Below are 20,853 nucleotides of genomic sequence, written 5' to 3' on the forward strand. Positions count from 1 at the left end.
ACCAATAAAATAAAAAGGATAGAATTAAGTGATCAAATCATATCATTAAGATATTTTTCCCTAACATAGAAGCTGGGTGTGGTGGCGCACGCTTGTAATCCCAGCATTCGGGAGACTGAGACCTGGAGGATTGCGGTTCGTGGACAGCCTCAGCTACTTAGTGAGGCCCTCTGCAACTCAGTGAGACCCGGTTTCAAAATAAAGAATAAAAAATAGGGCAGGGGGTATAGCTCGGAGGTCAAATGCCCCTGGGTTCCATCCCCAGATCTGACAAAAATAAACTCTAAACAGGCATAAAAAAAAATCAAAAGTCTCCGAAATTTTGTACTACTAAAAGGGTTTCTCAGAGCAGAGGGTGATTAGGATGAGAAGTTTGAATTACTTTTCCCATACTTAAAGATGGAAAAGCTAAAAGATTAAATTTCTTCCCCAAAGTCAAATAAGGAATTTAAAACGACAAGAAGAGAGAATGAGACTAGCAAATACTATTTCGTCTATAAATCTGATTATACACACTACCACAACCAACAGAGGTCCCTCACCACTCCACTTCGGAGCATTATTTGTAAAGTGAAAGAATGTCCGTGAGTTGCAGCAAGATGTAAAGGAGTGCACCCACGATCATCCTGAGCTGCCAGATTTGCTCCATTGATTATGAGAGCCTAGAAATAGAGAAATGGGAATGAGTTAGTATGAGTAAAGATGTCAAGTTTTTAGTGCAGATACGTATTAAAAGCAAGCAATTTGTTAACCTATAGCTAAATTATTATGGATGTCATATACATGCTGCAGACAAATTGTGAGATATTCTTTATTCACAATTGCCAAAACTTGGAAGCAACAGACATATTCCTCACTGAATAGATATACAGTGGCATATCAGATAATAGAATATGATTCAGCACTAAAATAAAAGGAGCTATCAAGCCATGAAAAGACAGAGAGAAACCTAAATGCATAGTACTAAGTGTGCATGAAGTCAGTCTGGAAAGATTCATGCCATGATTCTAACTATATGCCATTCTAGAAAAGGAAAAACTAAGGAGGCAGTAGAAAGACTCCTGGTTGCTAGGGGTTAAGAGACAGAAGAATGAATAAGTGGAGCACAGAAGATTCTTAGGGTAGTGAAAACTACTCTGTGATACTGTAATAGTAGATATATTTGTCCAAATCCACAGAATATAAAATATGAACTGGGTGTGGTAGAGCCCAGTACTTGGAGGGCTGAAATAGGAAGATCACAGGTTCCTGGTCAGCCTCAGCAATTTAGTAAGGCCGTCTGCAACTTGGTGAGACTGTTTCAAAATAAAATATAATATAGGGCTAGGGGTGTAGTTTGAAGAAAGAATGTCCATGGGGTCCAGCCCCAGTACTGTGCATGTGCACACACACACACACACAAAAAAAAAAAAACCCTAAACTATGGAAATCAATTCATCAATGAGAAATCTTTGTACTTTCTGATTAATTTTGCTGAACCTAAAACTGCTCTAAAAAATATATTTGAGGGTTCTTCCTGGTACTGGGGAGAAAGAGAGAGAGAGAGAGAGAGAGAGAGAGAGAGTGTGTGTGTGTGTGTGTGTGTGTGTGTGTGTGTGTGTTACTGGAGATGGAACCCAGGGGCATTCTACCTTTTAGCTATATATATATATATATATATATATATATATATATATATATATATATATATATGAAGCAACAAAATAAAATTATATATATAATTCATATATAAATATATATTTTTTTAAAACAGAGTCTCACTAATTGTGGAGGGCCTCACAAATTACTGATGCTGGCTTCAAACCTGCAATCCTCCTGCCTCAGCCTCCTAAATACTAGGATTACAAAGGTATGCCACCAGCCAGGCGTGGTGGTGCACGCTTGTAATCCCAGCATTCAGGAGGCTGAGACCAGAGGATCGTGGTTCGCAGACAGCCTCAGCTACTTAGTGAGGCCCTCTGCAACTCCGTGAGACCCAGTTTCAAAATAAAGAATAAAAAATAGGGCAGGGGGTGTAGCTCAGAGGTAGAACGCCCCTGGGTTCCATCCCCAGACCCGCAAAAAAAAAAAAAAAAAAAAAAACAAGAGTATGTCATCATGTTCAGCTAGCACTGGGGATTAAAATCAGGGGCATTCTACCTCTGAGCTATACCTCCAGCCCTATTTTATTACTTTTGAAACAGAGCCTCACTAGGTTAACGAGAGTCTCACTACTTGCTGAGGCTGTACTTGAACCTGTGCTGCTTCTGTCTCAGCCTCCCAAGAACTGGGATTACAAGCATGTGTCATCATACCTGGCAAAAAGAAAATAATATATTTGTACTCTACCACTAAACTACATCTTCATCCCTAAAATAGTCTAATTTTTTTTGGTTTATCTCTGTGTGTGCGTGTGTGTGTGTGTGTGTGTGTGTGTGTGTGTGTGTGTGTGTGTTACTAGAGTACTAGAGATTGAATTCAGGGGCACTCTACCACTGAGCTACACCCCCAATCCTTTTTTTTTTTTTTTTGAGTAAGGTCTTAAGTAGCAGTCTAGAGTCAAATGCAATCCTCCTACCTCAGCCTCCCCAGTTGATGGGATTACAGGCATATGCCACCATACCCAGCAAAAGTGGTCTGTTTCTTGTTTGTTTTTAAGAATTATTAGCTAAGCCAGGCGTGGTCACGCATGCTTGTAATCCCAGCATTCGGGAGGCTGAGACCTGGAGGATCGCAGTTCACGGACAGCCTCAGCTACTCAGTGAGGCCCTCTGCAACTCAGTGAGACCCGGTTTCAAAATAAAGAATAAAAAATAGGGCAGGGGGTATAGCTCGGAGGTCAAATGTCCCTGGGTTCCATCCCCAGACCCTCAAAAAAAATTAATAATTATTAGCTAATTTTTTCAGTGCTGAGGATAGAACCTGGGGCTTTGTAATATGCTAAGCATGCATTCTATTACCAAGATATACCCCATGCCCCTTGTTAATATTGTTTAGTTCTTTTCTCCCTTGGCTTTATTATTCTTTTAACCAATCTACATTTACTAGTATCTCAGAAAAGGATAACTCAGTCATAATCCCTATCAAGGGTTATAGAGAAAACAATCCCAATGATTTTTGTCTGATTCCCATTAACAAGCCAGTAGCCATGACAAATAATACATTGAGGGGTTACCGTATTTTAAAGTCATGAATATGAAGACCTATCAACTTAGAAAATCAGGACATATGTAGAAAAAAAGATAATCAACTATATAAAACAACCTTGATAAGAAAAACGACATGGTCTAGTACCACAAAGCACCAGAAAAGCTCTTGAGGTACAGAAGGATAAGGAAGGCAGAGGAAGTGACTACTGCATTTATATTTCTATTTAATACCTATATTCTCAAATTAATATCTCAACACCTGCCTCCCCTTTAAGTCCACCTGCAAACTGAATACCATTCCTACCACTGCAGAGAAATATAACTAACCTCTCCCTATAACGAGTTCAGTGCCACTTCCTTAACCTTCACACCCTAGCTTTATCTATCCTGTAACTGGTATTCTGTCTGCTTTCTTAAAATAAGCTTCCTTTACTGCTATAGCCCTAATGGATCCTGGATCTCCCACTTTCCTGATCTTTCTTCTAATTCTTCCCATGAATACTAGTAACATTCACCAGCAGTCAGTGCTTAAATACTAAACTTTTTTATGCTTTATTATTTCTGAAGTCACTGCCTCTAGCCCTTTTTCTAACTACCTGGACTTCTCTACTTACCTGGATAGCTTTCAGGCACCTAAACCCAGCATGTGACAAATTTAACTTACTTTTTAGTTAATTTACTTTTAATTAATTTACTTTTCAGATTTCCCTACCCACTGTGTTATAATTATCTGTCATCTAGACTCGAAATTTTGTTCTTACTAAACTCTGCCAATGCCTGCTTTGTAAGATGTCTTGACTCGTTTTCCTTTTCTTCCTCTGCCACCATCTAGTTTTATTCTTTTGCTAGTGATTTCAGCAAAAATATTCATTTTTATTTACTTATTTGTGCAGGTCTGAGGATGGAACCCAGGGGCATTCAACCTCTGAGCTACACCCCCTACCCTATTTTTTATTCTTTATTTTGAAACAGGGTCTCACTAAGTAGCTGAGGTTGTCCATGAACCGCGACCCTCCAGTCTCAGCCTCCCAAATGCTGGGATTACAAGCATGTGCCACCATGCCCGGCAGCAAAAATATTTTAAACTAGTCTTGCCTTTAAACCTTTTTTTCACCCCAGTTAATACCAGACACATTTTGCTAGAATAATTTCCTGAGTACTGCTTTATTATTTCCCTGTTAATGTCCATGTGAATGTATCTGTATGTATATATGTAAGTGTGGATGTAAATAGATATCTATACAGATATATATATAGATAGATATACACACACACACAGACACACAGACACACACACACACACACAATCTCCATTTCTTATACAGATATGAATCCAAAATATTTATCTGCTTCTAAGATAGTTCATAAATCCAGTCTATCCAAACAGCCCATAACAGTGCACACCTCAAACCATCTATTCTCAAACTCACATAATGGTATATCCCCTGAACATCTCAATTTTCCAGCTTAAGGCCTTCACTCGGAAACAAAGAATAGGGGTCTAAGTTCAAATCCTGCCATATGCTTGGGCAACATACTGAATCTGTTCATAATCTTTATATAAAAAGGAGAGCTCACACAGAATTGTGTTACATGAAATGATACATGAGAAAATGTGACTGGCACATAATTAATGTTAAATAATTACCTTTATTGTTCCTAATATATTCTCTCCCTATAATGCTTTCTCACTACCTCTTTAAAATCAATCCATTCTCTTACTAAACCCAAGGCATCACTTCTTACAGGCTGGAACTGTCTGTTTATATGACTCAGTATTCCCTCAAATACCAGTCTATTTAAGTACAATGACTAAATCAAGTTAATCTAATAAACTAGATTCCACTACATATAAATAATTATCCTGGCCAAGAAATACATCAAATAAGAAATTTAAAGCATGGCAAGAATCTTAGTTTGTTCAGGCTACCATAAAAAAATACTATAAACTGATTGGTTTATACACAACATAAATCTACTTCCCATGGCTCTGGATGCTGGGAAGTTTAAGATCAAAGTATTAACAGATCTGTGTTTGGTGCGGGCCTTTTCCACATAAAGGGCATCTTCTCACAGTATCATCACAAGATGGAAGAGGCAACCGAGTTCTCCGGGGTATCTCTTATAGGGTATTAATCCCATTTCTGAGAATAGTGCCCTTATAATAACTTCCCAAAGGCCCCAATTCCAATTATTGTTACTTTGAAGGTTAAGATTTCAACATATTTATTTTTAATGGAGGAGTGGGGGGGACACAAGCATTCAGACCATAACAATAACCAAGCATGGTAGTGCACACTTGTACTCCTAGTACTTGGGAGGCTGAGACAGGATTGCAAGTTCAAGGGTAGCCTCGGCAGCTTAGTAAGGCCCTCCACAACTTGAGACCCTGTATCAAAATAAAAAAATAGCTGGGTGTGGTGGTGCGCGCTTGTAATCCCCGCTCTTGGGAGGCAGAGACAGGAGGATCGCGCTGGTTCGGAGCCAGCCTCGCTGGCTTAAGAGACCCTGTTTCCAAATAAAAAAATATAAAATAGGTCTGGGAGTGTAGCCCGGAGGTAAAAGGGCTTCCAGGAACCCAAGTACCACCAAAAAATAAAAAAATAATAAAATAAAATAGTGCTGGGATATAGCTTGGAAGTAGAATGTTCCTGGGTTCCATCCTTGGTATCACACACACACACACACACACACACACACAAAAAAAAAAAAAAAAAAAAAAAAAACAAATCAGACCAATAAAGGAGATAATATGAGCACAACTATGAACTCCCTTAAAACAACCTAACCAGCCAACTACTTTAGAGAAGAAAGGATCTCTGGTCTCATATGATTGGTTTAAGTAGATAGTTCGTATAAAAATATCTGAGTTCTCAGCCAAACTTGGTGAGGCATGATTGTAATCCCAGTAAATGGCAGGCTGAGACAAGACAACTTTCAGGTTCAAGGACAGCCTCAGCAAATAGTGAGACTTTAATCAACCTGGTGAGACCCTGTTTCAAAAATAAAAATAAAACAGAGCTGGGGGTATTGCTCAAAGGTAGAATGCCTCTGGGTTTCTGGGTTCAATCCCAAATAAAACACACACACACACACACACACACACACACACACGAGTTGTAGAATCCAATAAGCCCTAACTTAGAACATATAATTACATCCATGAGATCAAATAATTAGAATAATAGCAACAGCCCAACAGGATAATGCTTAAGCAATAGAACTCACTGAATTAAAAAGTAACCAATTATGCAGGGCGTGGTAGCGTAAATTTGTAATCCCCGCGCTTGGGAGGCGGAGACAGGAGGATCGCGCAGGTTCAAAGCTAGCCACGCTGGCTTAAGAGACCCTGTTTCCAAATAAAAAAGTATAAAAATAGGTCTGGGAGTGTAGTCCGGATGTAGAAGGGTTTCCAGGAACCCCAGTACCACCAAAAAAAAAAAAAGGTAACCAATTATTATTACCTGCATGCAAGCATCTTGACCTCTGATTGCAGCTATGTGAGCTGCTGTCCAGCCTCTCATAGTTACTTGTGTGATATCAGCTCCATGCCAGAGTAGCCAATGCAGACACTAAGGGAAGAATATAACCACATTAATACACAATAAGGCAGCTATTCTTAGCATCTTTATAACTCCAACTCTGATGAAGCTAGGAGACATTTATAACTCAAACCACATGAATTAGGTGCAAAAGCTGCCACAGTACAGATCAGAGATGTGAGAAGAATCGATAGAGAGAATACCCACACAACACCACAAGCTCACAAAGTACAATCAAGATACATTTCTCCCATGTGAGAGGGATCCACTCACAATCCAAAGGGGAAATTCCTTGTTTACTTCCACTGAAGCATACAAACTGATAGATTTGGACCAGATTTGATTACATGAAACAGAGTCCAAAACCAAGAAGAAATAACACAGAACAGCCATAATCACAGAAAGTAGTCTACGTGTGTGTATGTGTCAGAAGTAAAAAAAGAAACACAGCATTGTGAAATAGACCTACTGTGGCCTACAGACCAGGAATGTATAGTAGCAAAAATACACACACACACACACACACACACACACACACACACACACAAACAACCTTGAGTCATGAGAAAAATCCCAGTTGGACTTGTACACAGCCAAGAATAAGACAACTTGCATAAAAATATTCACTAAGCATTGTATAAGCTAAAAACTGAAAACAAATAAATATTCATTAATAGAAAAATGAATAAATTCCAGTATCCACCTAAGAATAGGCTATTATAACATGGCTAAAAAAATTAGCTAGAGTAAATATATGTAACCACATGGTCAAAATTCAAAAACATATTTTTGAACAAACAAAACAAACAGAACCAGGCAAGGTGAAGCATGCTTGTAACCCCAGTATTTGGGAGGCTGAGACAGGAGGATCTTCAGGTTCAAGGCCAGCCGCAGCTACTCAGTGAGACCCTCTGCAACTTAGTGAGACCCTGATTCCAAATAAAGGATAAAAAATAGGGCTGAGGGTATAGCTCAAAGGCAGAATATCCCTGGGCTCAATCCCCAATGCTACAAAAAAGAAAAGAGTAATCATACATATAATGTAATGTCATTTACATAAAGTCCAATGCCACTCAAAAGAACTATATGGTAATATATAATGATAGCTTAAAACTTGGATGGAACTAATAAACACCAAAATACTTGTCTCTGGAGTTGAAAGGAGAGGAATAACACTTTAAAGGGGTGCTTAGAGACTCTAAATGTATCTCAATATCCCATTTCCATTCCAAAAATCTGAAGCAACTATAGCAAAAATGTTAAGATGGGTATTCATTATGTTATCCTCCATAATTATCCTCCATGCCTGTCTTTGGAACCCAAAGGGAGCACAAACTGGCCCATGTGAAGAGATCTTACAAAAAGGCCCACATGGAAAGGAATTAGAGTATCCCACCCACAGCCAGCATTAACAGCCAGACACCTAAGTGAACAGGCTTCAGAAGAGTCTAAACCAAGACTTTCAATCTTCCAGTGGATTTCCACAGACATTATGGAATAAAAACACGCTGTCCCTGGGATCCAAATTCTTGGTTCACTCAAGAGCACACATATAATTTTCTGACCCTAAGTTTCTAGATAATTTGTTATAAAGCCATAGTGGAGTGGAATACACAGATATTAGAATGAATTGAAAAGAAATATATTTTACCTAGCATAAGGTCTCAGCCCTGTCTGCAAAATTTACAAAACTGCTACAGCTGAAAGCTTATCTTAGTTAACTAATATGTATAGCTTCTTACCTCCAAGCTTCCAGAATGTGCAGCCCAATGTAAAGGAGTAAATTTATGGAGAACATCAACTTCGTTGAGGTTGGCTCCACGTTCCACAATTTCTGAAAGCTGCTTTACATCTCCAGCTCGTACTGCATCGTGTATGCTACCAAAATGCACCTTCTTCCGAGCACCTATTGCAAAATCAAAGTGGTTAAAACATATAACCGAAACTGGGCCTGGTGGCGCACACTTGTAATCCCAGTACTTGGGAGGCTGAGACAAGAGGATCGAAAGTTCGCAGCCAGCCTCAGCTACTTAGTGAGGCGCTCTGCAACTTAGTGAGACCTTGTTTCAAAATAAAAAATAAAAAATAGGGCTGGAGGTATTGGAGGTAGAACGCCCCTGGGTTCAATTCCCAGTATCACCACACACAAAAAAATATATATATATACATATATATTTGATATATCATGTTTTATATTTATATATATATATAACTGAAATATGAAAAAAGGCTAAGGCAAACCAAAAGCACAAAATCATTTCAGCTTTCCAAATAATTTACTGCAATGCTTTTCTTGTGTGTGTATGTGGTACTGAAGATTGAACCCAGGGACATTCTACCTCTGAGCTATACCCATAGCCCTATTTTTAATTTTTATTTTGAAACAGGGTCTTACTAGGTTGATGACAGTCTCACAACTTGCAGAAGCTATCCTCAAACTTTTGATCTTCCTTTCTCGGCCTCCCAAGTACTGGGATTATAGGCATGTACCACCACACCCGGCAAAGATGTTTATGATTAACATTTTAATCAGACTTCTGGTTTTAGCTCTTTACAAGAGCTAAAGAACTTGTAAAGAACATGAAGGTTTCTACACTGATACTTATAGGAAAAAAAAAACCCTAAATACATAGAAAATCAACTTTTCTTGAGTCCACCAGAGAGCTGAGGTCTCAGGGCAAACTAACATCTAAATCTGGAGAGAACGGCAAATAGTAAGAAATATAATCGAGTTTAGCTTACCTAGAGCAGAAGCTGCTGGAGCCATATAAACTGCCAGAAGCACTTGAATGGTAATTCTGATGACTTGCCCACGCTAAGTATGACTAGTCTAAAAGAGGAACGCTCCTGGGGACAGGAGTATTTCATAGGAAACCCCTACACTTTCATACATTTACCTTCAGAAAGCCTATTATGAAAAACCAATAAAAATCACCTGTATCTTCAGCAGGAGGACTGGAAAGTGACCATTTTAAAATATTCTCAGTGTGTAGCTGGGCAAGGTGATGCATGCTTGTAATCCCAGTAAGGAGGCTGATATATGAGGATCGAAGGTTCGCAGCCAGTCTCGGCTACTTAGTGAGGCCCTGTTTCAAAATAAAGAATAAAATCTAAAGCTGAGGGTGTAGCTTGGAGGTAGAATGTCCCTGGGTTTAAATCCCAGTACTGCAAAACAAACAAACAAAAATTGTGTGTGTGTGTGTGTGTGTGTGTGTGTGTGTGTGTGTGTGTGTAAGAGTAGGGATTGAACCCAGGGGCATTTTACCTCTGAGCTATGCCCCAGCCCTATTTATTTATTTATTTATTTATTTATTTATTTATTTGGTGGTACTGGGGATGGAACTCAGGGGCCTTCTACCTCTGGGCTACACTCCCAGACCTATTTTATATTTTATTTGGAAAGAGGGTCTCTTAAGCCAGCTGAAGCTGGCTTCGAACCTGTTTCAGCCTCCCAAGCGCAGGAATTACAAGAGTGCGCCACCACACCTGGCATTTTTATTTTTTATTTTGAAACAGTCTCACTAAGTTACCCTGAGCTGGCTTCAAACCAGGGATTCTCTTATCTCAGCCTTCCAAGTACTTGGATTACAAACATGTAACACTGTGCCTCAATTCTCAATGTGTTCTTTATAATAAAGTCCAACTGTGTAAAGACTTATACACACAGAATTTATCAATATATTTTCTCATCTAATTCATGGATGAGAAATAAAGAATGGCAGCTCACAATTTTTAGTTCATATGCTCTAGTGTTTTGTTTTTTATAATTTAATGTCATAAAACCCCATAGTACATTTTAGGCTTATTGTAATATGAGATGTTTTTACATGCATCATGAACCAGAGGCAATAAAAGTTATCTAAAGGTGAGGAGACAGGTACTGAAGGAGAAAAAAGGAATAAATAGTTGCATCCAAGCATTCCCTAAACAAAACTAACCGAAAAATGGGTATGATTCTTGATTTCAAGTTGTTTTGAAAATAACTCAGCAATAATTCTGGTAAATAATCTATACAACCCTGTATTGCTATCTACCTCTATATATGGGATGTCCTCACTCCACAACCAGAATATTTATGTATTTTTTTTGAAACATGGTCTCATTATATTGCCCAGACTGGCCTAGAACTCCCAGGCTCAACCAATCTCTCTATTTTAACTTATCAAGTAGCTGAGACTATAGGCATGTGCCCCTGCATCCAGCAGAACATTAATTTCATAAGGTTACAATCATATCTTGCACCTATCCTTTGCAAAGTGATATACATATATTCAAAATCCTTTCTGAGTATCTACCTTATATCAGGCACTATGGTAGCATGATGGAAAATAAACATGCTTTTAATACATTTTTTCTATCAATTCTTCAGACTTTATTTGAATAAATATGAAAAAAGGTTGATAGCAATGTCTTCAAAGAGTACAGATAAAATTAGGAAGAAATCAAACATATCACAGAGGAAGAGAAAACATATGAGCAAGTCAATGATATTAATTCCCTTCATTCCTCTCCTTTAAACTAGCAAATCCTACAAATGGTATTCTAGCCACTCTAATCCATTCTATGCAGGGATACTAACCTTGTCACTTCAGACCCCTACTCCAAATCACAACCAGTTGGCCTGCTAGAAGTCCAAACTCTCAGAATGGCAATCTATGCTCTCTCATAATTTGCCTCTATCTAATTTTATGGCCTTTTCCTCACCAACTTCCATCCCAATTCATTTATTAATCCATACATACATTCACTCAACATTAATATGGTGTCTAAGGTGAAGAGATGAACTCGGAACTCACAGATCCGTAAAGAAGAAACAAACACAGATTATAAAATAATATGGTAAAACAAATGAGCCTGGGCTGAAACAGGAGGATCACAGTTCTAAGATAGCCTCAGCTACTTAGTGAGGCTCTTTGCAACTCACTGAGACCCTGTTTCAAAATAAAGAATAAAAAATAGGGCTGGGTATGTAGCTCGGAGATAGCATGACCCTGGGTTCCATCCCCGGTACGCCCACACACCCACACAAAATGACAGAAACACTCATAAGAACATATGGAAGCACAGATATTTTCTAACTCAGCTAAGACAGGAGGGCAGAGGAACAGAAAAAGATTCCCAAGGAAGGTAAAATCTCAAATGAGTCTTCAAGGATTTTCAGGAGTTTAGCAAGCAAGGATATTTACTGGACAGTTGAATGAGTAAAGGAAGTCAACAGGACAGAAGTCATAATACATGATATGACAAGAAAAAGAGGTCCACTGATGGATGACACCATCAAGGGAGGAAAGTAATATTTAAGAACAGAAGAAACAAAGTCATCAAAAGAAGAAGATCCACTACAGTGAAAAGAATAAAACTAGGTAGGTCTAATTTATCTTCTCCACAGAACCAAATGGTGCAGAGAAGTCAAATAAGTACTTAAAAGGGTCCATAAGGTTTAACTTTTAACTTAACTCTCTAAGAACATAAGGTTCATGTCAATCTCAGCAAGAAGTTTCAGAAGAATAGTGCAGGTAAGAAGAAAGGAGGACGCTGAAATGAGGGAGGATGGGGAACAGATGAACAGTTTGGGGAACTCAATGAAAACAAAGAAGGGAAAAGGAAGAGTGACAACTGAGAAGGGAAAATGCTAGCTGGGGCTAAAGCTGATGCAGGCTGAAACGAGGCAAGCAGCGTGTCAGAGGCAAGCAAGGGACAACAAAAAGTCTGACTCACTCGAGTTTGCAGTCTCCCTAGAGGAAGAGGAGGGGCCTGAATTGGCCACCCCGGGCATGGTGCAACCCCTCGCCCTGGGACTCTGGGGAGGAGTGGAGTCCAGGCCCCTGCTGCTGCGGCGGTCTTCACTCGCTCTCACCCACGAGCGCCTGCAGCGGCCGCCGTCGTCGTCGTCGCTAGGACCCGGTCCACAGTCCTCCCTTCCGGCGCGCTCCAAAGAGCCCCTAACACGGGAACCTTGGGCGTCACTTTCTCTCTCCCAGAAGCGACTGAGGCGGCAGCTGGCGTCCTCGCTGACGCTCACCCCGGAGGAGTCGCTGGCCACGTAGCCGCGGTCTTCACTTATTCCGTCCCAAGAACTACTGAGGCCGGGGCTGCCATCTGCACTCGCTCCCTCCCAGGAGCCACTGAGGCGGCTGCAGCGGTCGTCCCCGCCGCCGGGCCCGGAGTCGCGGGTTCGGGGCCCCGGGACCTCCCCTCCGCTGTCCGCGGCAGCAGTGTGGCGGAGGCCACTGTCTCCTCTGACTCTGCCCGCGGAGTCGCTAGTCTGGGGGCTGCGGACTCCTAGACTCCCGTCACTGCCCCTCACTCTCGCCCGAGAGCTGCTGCGACGCCGGCCGCCATCGCCCCCGACTCTGTCCCGGGAGACGCTGCGGCGGGGGCCTAGGTCTTCGCTGACTCTTCTCGAGTCCCTGCGAGAGAAGCCCACGTCTTCGCTTACTCTTCCCGCGGAGACTCGGGACTGGCGGCCGCCGTCTTCGCGCTTTCTTTCCCCGCCGTCGCTGCCACCGAATGTCTGGTCCCCGCTCAGTCTTTCCTGGGACTCGGCTCCGCGCCGACCGAGCGGGCCGCTGCCCTTCCACGCGTGCGGGTTGGCGCGGCGGCCGCCGTCCTCACTCTGTCCTCCCGGCGCGTCGCAGTGGCGGCGGCCGCCGTCGGTGGATACTCCCTCCTCCCAGTCGCTTTCCAGCGTCCCGACTCCGGCGAGCGGGAGCGAGAGGTAGCGGAGCCGTCGCCTTGGAAACCAGTAAACTTCCGGCGTGCTGCGGTCATTTCCGTTTACTCTCGGCGCGTCACTTCCTGCTTCCTTCCTTTCACCTTTTCCAAGGCTTCGCCTTCCGAGCTGTGGGACGCTGGTATGGGCCCGTTTTCGGTGAGGTTTTGCTCCGTCTTTCCACGACCTATCGAACCCGTTTCTGGAACAGCTTGTCATCGGTCTCGTCCTCCTTCGCTCAGCCACCCAAATGGAGGCCCCAGGACTACAGTCTGCGTAGGTGACCTGTGAGGCGCGGGCCGGGCGGGGCCTTTACGTCCTTGGCAAACCTGGTATACTTTTTTAGTGCGTCTTGGAAGAAAAATCTGTTTTTAAACCTGTCGTTTCACAAATATAGAAAAAGGCCTCAAAGAGAAGTTAGCAGCTACAGCCACTGTCATTACTGAGTGCTTACTAGTGCCAGGCCCTTGGATAATCTGTTGATAGGTGTTAACCCCTATCTTGCAGGTGGAGACTCAAAATATTAGTAATTTACAAGGCCAAACAGCAGGCAAATTGTAAAGCCAGTGTAAAAACACGGATCACTAACCAGAAGGCTGCCCCAGGTTTTCTGACTCCTAATCTAAGGTTTCCTGAACTGGAACATGTTTGATTTTTACAGTTTGGCCCAAATCTCTCTCTCCACCCTCATTGCTTAACACATTTTTTCACTCATTATTTGTTACAAGTAGATGGATCCGATTTTGTGCTAGCTTCTGAGAGTACAGGAAATAGAATTCTTCTTTGCCCTCCGGGAACATCACCCACCTCCCTTCCCCTCAGAACCTTTGTACCACCCCACTGCCTTGCCTCACATACCTTCCCCTTCAGAAATAATGGAGCCCCGAAATCATTCCTCCCCGAAAACACCTCTTCCCTAAATCTACCCTGTGTATATGCTGGTCCTCCTACTGGGAAACTACCCTGTCCTCCCCCATTTTGTTCTGTGGACACATCTGGGAAATTCCACTGACCCTAGGTCTTCTCTGTCATAAATTAACTTTCTTAACCATAGCCTTTTGTGTTATGAATAACTGCCATTTGTTGAGTTCACATGATCACACTGTACTAAGCTTTTTATTTTCTTCTTACTACAACCTTTCAAAATAGGTATTACTGTTTCTTTTACTGGATAAAGAAAGAAGACAGAAAACATATGCCTAAGGATACACAGCTAGTAAATAGTAAATACCTGAATAATTAGGATTCCAACCTGTCTTCAGTTTTGCTGCCCAAGATCCTCAAAGTTTGAATTCCCAGTCTTTACTAGGACCATTTTGACATTGTGTTGTAATTATTTAACAGTTGATCTCACCCCCACCCACCCCCCAAGGACTTTGAGCTTCTAGAAAGTAGGGACTGTATCTTACTCATTTTGACATTACTAAGATGTAGAATATTTTACCTCAAGGAAAGGGCTTACTTGGGAGCAGTTGTACAGGTAAGTGGATGGGTTGAAAAGTTGATTGTCAGGTAAGTAAACTGATAGACTGAAAGTAAGTCTTCCACAAATCAGCTCTTGGTTTTTCACTGTTGGAAGGGAATCTGGGGTTATTTCGATCTCATTTTTACAAGTGGAAGGACTTGGGCTTTTAGTCTTAACATATTTACTGGGTTATAAATGTGGGCCAGTTTCTAATTAAACATTGTTATTTTTATTCTTACAGATGAAGAAAAAGTTCAGATTGACCAAGATCACATAAGTAGGAATTGATGAATTGGAACCTACTATGACTGACTGCAAAATAATAGTTATTGCCCACTTATTATAATAATATTAATGTTTTATTTTTGGCTATGCTATATATAGTGGATAAACTCACAGGAAATGAGGCAGCAAATGAAAAATCCTTAAAGGATATATACATGACAGTAGCCATGTGTAATAAATGGCAAATGTTTGTAATCCCACTACTTGGGAGGCTGAGACAGGATTACAGGTTCCCGAACAGCCTCAGCAAGTAGTGAGGCTCATCAGCCTATCAAAACTCTGTTTCAAAGTAAAAATAAAAATAAAATAGGGCTGGGCTGGTAGTGTAACTTGGAGATAGAATGACCCTGGGCTCAATCCTGAGTAACACACACACACACACACACACACAGGATATATACATGGCCATAAGGATCAGAAAAGGAAACAAATAAGTAACAGAGAAGCAAATAAAGTAAAAGCTCCTAAAATGAACATAAAATAAAAATAAAAATTAATAAAATAGTAAAGTTAAGCAATAATACCCAATATATTTGAAAAGTACAATAAACATTTTGAAAATCTGAGGAAAGGAGAAATAAATATTGAAAATATAGGGAACATATTACAGATATGAAGAAGACTGAATACCAGATGTGAACTGTTCAATCCCTGATACCACTGAAAACAAAATAGAAAATAAAAGTTCAGGTTATAGTTTAGAAGTATAATGTCTGAGTTCATTCCTCAGTACCTAAATAAATAAATATACAAAATATTACATAGTAGTAGAAATGCAAATCTATAGGCATTAATCATCATGGGAAGAATTTTAAGATAATGAAAAGTCAAAAAATATGATTAATTTTTAAAAATTATATTGTAAAAGAATCATAAGTCTGGAAAGGACTTATTCCAGGTTAATACAGTAATTACAGGGTAAGTAAAGAGAGGTAGTGAAAGGAAACTTCATTTTTTTATATTTGTGTTTCTTATTTTAAAAAAAGATTTTAATCATTTTTTAATCATGGAAAAAAGGAAAACATTCTCACATAAAGCAAAGAAGATACTTTTAAGAAGTCATGAGCTAGAAGAGATTAAAAAGCTAAGAAGAAGCACTCTGGATTTAGTTTAAAAAAAATTGATATAGAAGCCAGGTGTGGTGTGACATACTTGTAATCCCAGTAATTGGGAGGCTGAGATAAGATCATAGGTTCTCCATCAGCCTCCACTACTTAGGCCCTATTTCAAAATGAACAATAAAAAATAGGGTTGGAGGTATAGCTCTAAGTAGAATGCCCCTGGGTTCAATCCCTGGTACCCACAAAAAAGCATTGATAAGCCAGGTGTGGTGTCACATGCTTGTAATCCCAGCATTTGAGAGGCTGAGACAGGAGGATCACAGTTCACAGCCAGCCTCAGGTACTTAGTGAGGCCCCTGCAACTCAGCGAGACCTTGTTTCAAAATAAAGAATAAAAGATAGGCTGGGAGTGTCACTTGGAAGTAGAATGCTCCTCGGTTCCGTTCCCAGTACCACGAAAAAAAAAAAATCACTATTGTACTTAGGAGACCAATTTTAGTAAGACTGCCAAGATGTAAAAACCGGATTGCACAGGACTTCAAGGTAAGTGACTTCACTAAAGGAAGTTTCTCAGTTGAAACAGGTTTCTAAATCATGCTGGAGTAGACATCCCGCATCCCAGAGAATAGGAGATATTTTAAAATATAATTGTAAAATTCCAATTAGTAAAATTGCAGCCAGGTATGGTGGTGCATGTTTGTGATCCCAGTACCTGCGAGACTGAGACAGAAGGATTGCAGGTTCACAGCCAGCCTCAGCTACTTAGTGAGGCCCTCTGCAACTTAATGAGTCCCTACTTCAAAATAAAGAATAAAAAATAAGGCTAGGTGTGTAGCTCAGAGGTAGAATGTCCCTGGGTTCGATCTCCAGCACTGAAAGAAAAAAAGCTTGTCCCCCCACCTTCATGCCAGTTTGCCCAAAGTGAAGGAATAAAATATGTTGTGCCCCTAGTCTTCCACAAATCAGCTCTTGGTATCTAGTTTCAGAGGCTGAGCAGGGCCAGCTTTAGGCCCAAAAGTTAAGTGGATTTGGATAACCACTTCTATTCCTTTTGCTAATATACTAAGATTTTTTTTTCCCCTCATAAGAGTTTTGCCTATTGCCTCAAACTCTTGGGTCAAGCAATTTTTCTGTCTCACCCTTTCCTGAGTACCTTGGAACTACAAAACTACAAGTGCACAAGCTACAGGACACCACCCTGTCTCTCTCTCTGGCCTTGTACCCTCCACTCTTTCCTCCCAGGCATCTATCTCTTTAGAGTACCCTTAAGGGTACTTTTTATTTTTTTCTTTCTTTCTTTTTTTTTTTTTTTCCTTTTGATAAAACACTGGGGATTGAACCCAGGGGTGTTCTACCACTGAACTAAATCCCCAGCCCTTTTTGAGTTGCCCAGGTTAGCTTCAAACTTGTCATCCTCCAGCCACAGCATCCTAAGTCCTTGGAAATTTTTTGGTTCATATTTAACTTAAGTCTCACCCACCTCCTTAAAAAAATGGCCATTATCTAAAAGAGCTGACTGAAGTTCAGTCCTCCCTTGATTTTCCATTCCTACCTTGTTTACAAGTCAGGCTACATCCTTCCACTCGCAGGCATAACCGGTTAAGATGCCTCCTTATATTTTCCTGAATATTTTTTTACAAACCTACTTTAAAGTTGTTATTTGGAGCTAAATAGTCTATAGGGCCAGTCAGCCAAAAAACCTAACTCGAATATAAAATTCTGTTTTAGGTTAAACTGTGTGTGTGTGTGTGTGTGTGTGTGTGTGTGTGTGTGTGTGTGTGTGTGTGTGCGCGCTCTCTCTCTACTGGGGATTGAACCCAGGGTCATTGTACCTCCAAGCTATACCCCCAGCCTTATTTTTTATGTTGAAGCAGTCTCTCTAGGATGATGATAGTCTCACTGCTTGCTGAGGCTATCTTGGATCCTGCAATCCTACTGTCTCACCCTTCTAAGTATTGGAATTAGAGGCATGCTCCACCACACCTGGCTTTTTAAAATTTTTATTTTGAAAGTGTCTCACTAGGTTGCTAAGAATCTCGCTATGTTGCTAAAGTTATTTTCAGACCTGCAGTCCTCCTGTCTCAGCCTCCCAAGTACTGGGGTTACAGGTATGCATCACCATACCTGGGTCAGGAATTATTTTTAATACAAACAAGGCTATATGTTTCTTCTCAAAGCTTGTATTTCACAGTGACATTGCTTGTATTTTCCAGATCATCAAAGTTGTAAGTTTTGAGTAGGAAAATTCCTTAAAGACCAGGACATTTTAGGCAAAAACTTTATGAAATCTATAGTTTTGAACTTACACATATTCCTTTTATTCTCACAATCTTCAGCTCTTAGTTCCAAAGGTTCCATCTTCTCTGAGGTTTCTTTTAGCTTTCCTTGCTGCACTTTCCAGTGTTGGTTGCTAGTTCTAGCTACTAGTGCTGTGCTGGCTACTACTTTTCCATCTTCCAGATTGGTAACTTTATTAATGTGGTGTGGAACTTCTTAAATATTGGAGATGCCCCTGAATAAGACTAACTAAATGATAACTCTCCAGAGATAGTCTTCATCTTCACTATTTGTAATTTTCATGAACAGCCAAACTGGGGGCAGATCTAGATCACTATACATCTGGCTTCCTACCTCAAAGAAGATAGAAATTAAACTCTCGGGACTATTTCAGAAAAAGCACTGTTCCTCCTCCAAGCCAAAGCTAATCCCTCCTGTTTATACCATTTTATTCCAGCTCTGAGACTGGAAGTATCAACCATTTCTATCTTGAATCCATGTCTACCAAGCCCCTTTAATTTCTGAAGTTGTATTTCATGAAAGTAGCACTATTTTTTACCTCCCATCTACACTATCTATTGATGTATGTGGACGTGGCGCCAGAGAATATTTCTCAATCTTAAGCATATTTTCATTACTTAACTTTGTTGACTAACCCTTCAAAGTTTTAGGTTTTTTCCATTGCCAGTTTTTGTTTTAATTTTCTTGCCTTCTTTCACTAGCACTTCTTATTCACCTTCCCATCCAAGCCACTCCCTTCTGTTCCCTCAGTAATTGCCCTTGGCCGTCTTCCCTCTTGAACATTTTGGTACACTTCTAGGTTAGAAGGCCACCTCCCTTTTCAACATCCCATTCTTTCAAGCATTTGATTAAAGGTATGAGTGATCTCTGGAGAAAAATGTACAACAGGAAATTTTGCCTGCATTTTTTGGTTCATTAACAATTATTCCATGACAGTCTTCATATATAGTCACGTTCAACTGTCACATAAGGTATCTGAGTCTCAATCTAGTGGATACTTAGGATTTTTTTATTTTTCTGGACTTCCCTGCAGTATTTGATAAATCTCTTTAAATTTTTATTCATTTGACTCTTGGATGCAGAGTTATCACCTCTGTTTAAAAAGTCTCATGATTGCCCTGATCATCTCTAATACAGACTCCTTAGCATGACCAAGAAAGTTAGTTCATAATCTATTCAAAATTACTGAGTTTAAGCCATATTAAGATCAATTCTGAAATCACTTGAGCTATTTTAAGCATTCACATTTGCCGTTAATTCTCCAAAGCTCTCTTTATCAATATGGATTGCATTCCCAGCTGTCCCCAAAACTCAAATGTTACCAGCTTTGTAAAACATTCCTTAACCCACCTGGTAGTTTGGTATGCCTAATTCTATCTTAGCATTATCTTGGGGAGTCTTTTATCTTTGTAAATTGTAGAAATAGTGGGAAAAGACAAAACCAGGTTCAAATTCTTATATAACATTTTAAGTTAGTAGCTAAATTTTCATCTGTAAACTGGGAATACCATCTATTATGTAGCATGGGTGCCAGAGAAAATACATGTAGGAAGTCTTCTAGAAGTGCCCACTACACAGGAAGTGTCTAATAAACTTACTTTATTTTATATACCTATCTCTAGTAAATGGCAGAGAGTCATCTTATATCCCAGAGTACTTGGCTCATAGCAGGAACCACACTTGTTTTTCCTTTAAAACTAAGAAAAAAGAAAGCACATTCCAAAGCAATTCACAAAATAAAGAAATACAAAGTGGAAGTTTCTTCATCATTCTATTTATTACATGTATGAATATTAACATCTCATGGTATCCATCTATTTCAATCAAAACCAACAAAGGAAAAAGGTTAACCATGTTTCAAATGAACAGTCTTACAGATTCCCCTGTAACTTAAAATAGAAATATGTTCATCTGCAATAAATTGACAATTTGAAAAATATCTTTAGAAAAAAATCACCTTTAGTACTTAAATATCTTTGTTAATTGCTTGATGGCACCAGTGTCCAAGTTCAAGAATAAAAGTTGCATCATTAGATACTTTCCAAGATTGGACATCTGGATGGTTCTCTAGTTAGATACATATCTATATATGTATGTATGCAAAAATGTCTTATTGTTTTTAAAACTTTTTTTTCAAATCTTGCTTTTCTATTTGAGAAAAGTCCTGCAGTGCTCTAAGTCCCCTTTTGAAGGCTAAAACTAACTTCAGACTTTGCTGCTTTAATCATGGGAAGCTATTAGGAAAAAAAATCTTATATTGAGGTTGCCATTCAGTTACATTTTTACCCAATAAAAAGTACAGAAACGCTGTCTTTATTTGATGGTGTGCATAAATATTACACTCCATGTATAGCAAAAATAT

General features: G+C 39.9%; 1 protein-coding gene across 2 annotated transcripts in view; it reads right to left on the bottom strand.

The window, feature by feature from the left end:
• ANKRD42 (ankyrin repeat domain 42) overlaps positions 1-12,446 on the bottom strand; it is a gene marked incomplete at both ends in the record, with an annotated part of 39,953 nt that extends 27,507 nt beyond the window's left edge. The window contains 4 exons of one of the 2 annotated variants that reach the window (XM_080714041.1): positions 546-662; positions 6,593-6,700; positions 8,413-8,576; positions 12,389-12,446. In XM_080714041.1, coding sequence (XP_080570167.1) covers positions 546-662; positions 6,593-6,700; positions 8,413-8,576; positions 12,389-12,446 — 447 coding nt within the window. Of the gene's footprint in view, positions 1-542; positions 663-6,592; positions 6,701-8,412; positions 8,577-12,388 lie in introns of both variants that reach the window. The other variant, XM_080714040.1, reaches the window with a different exon arrangement.
• Positions 12,447-20,853: the final 8,407 nt, after the last annotated feature.

The sequence above is a fragment of the Muscardinus avellanarius genome, assembly GCF_963383645.1.
Source record: "Muscardinus avellanarius genome assembly, chromosome: 1".
Classification (NCBI taxonomy): Eukaryota; Metazoa; Chordata; class Mammalia; order Rodentia; family Gliridae; genus Muscardinus; species Muscardinus avellanarius.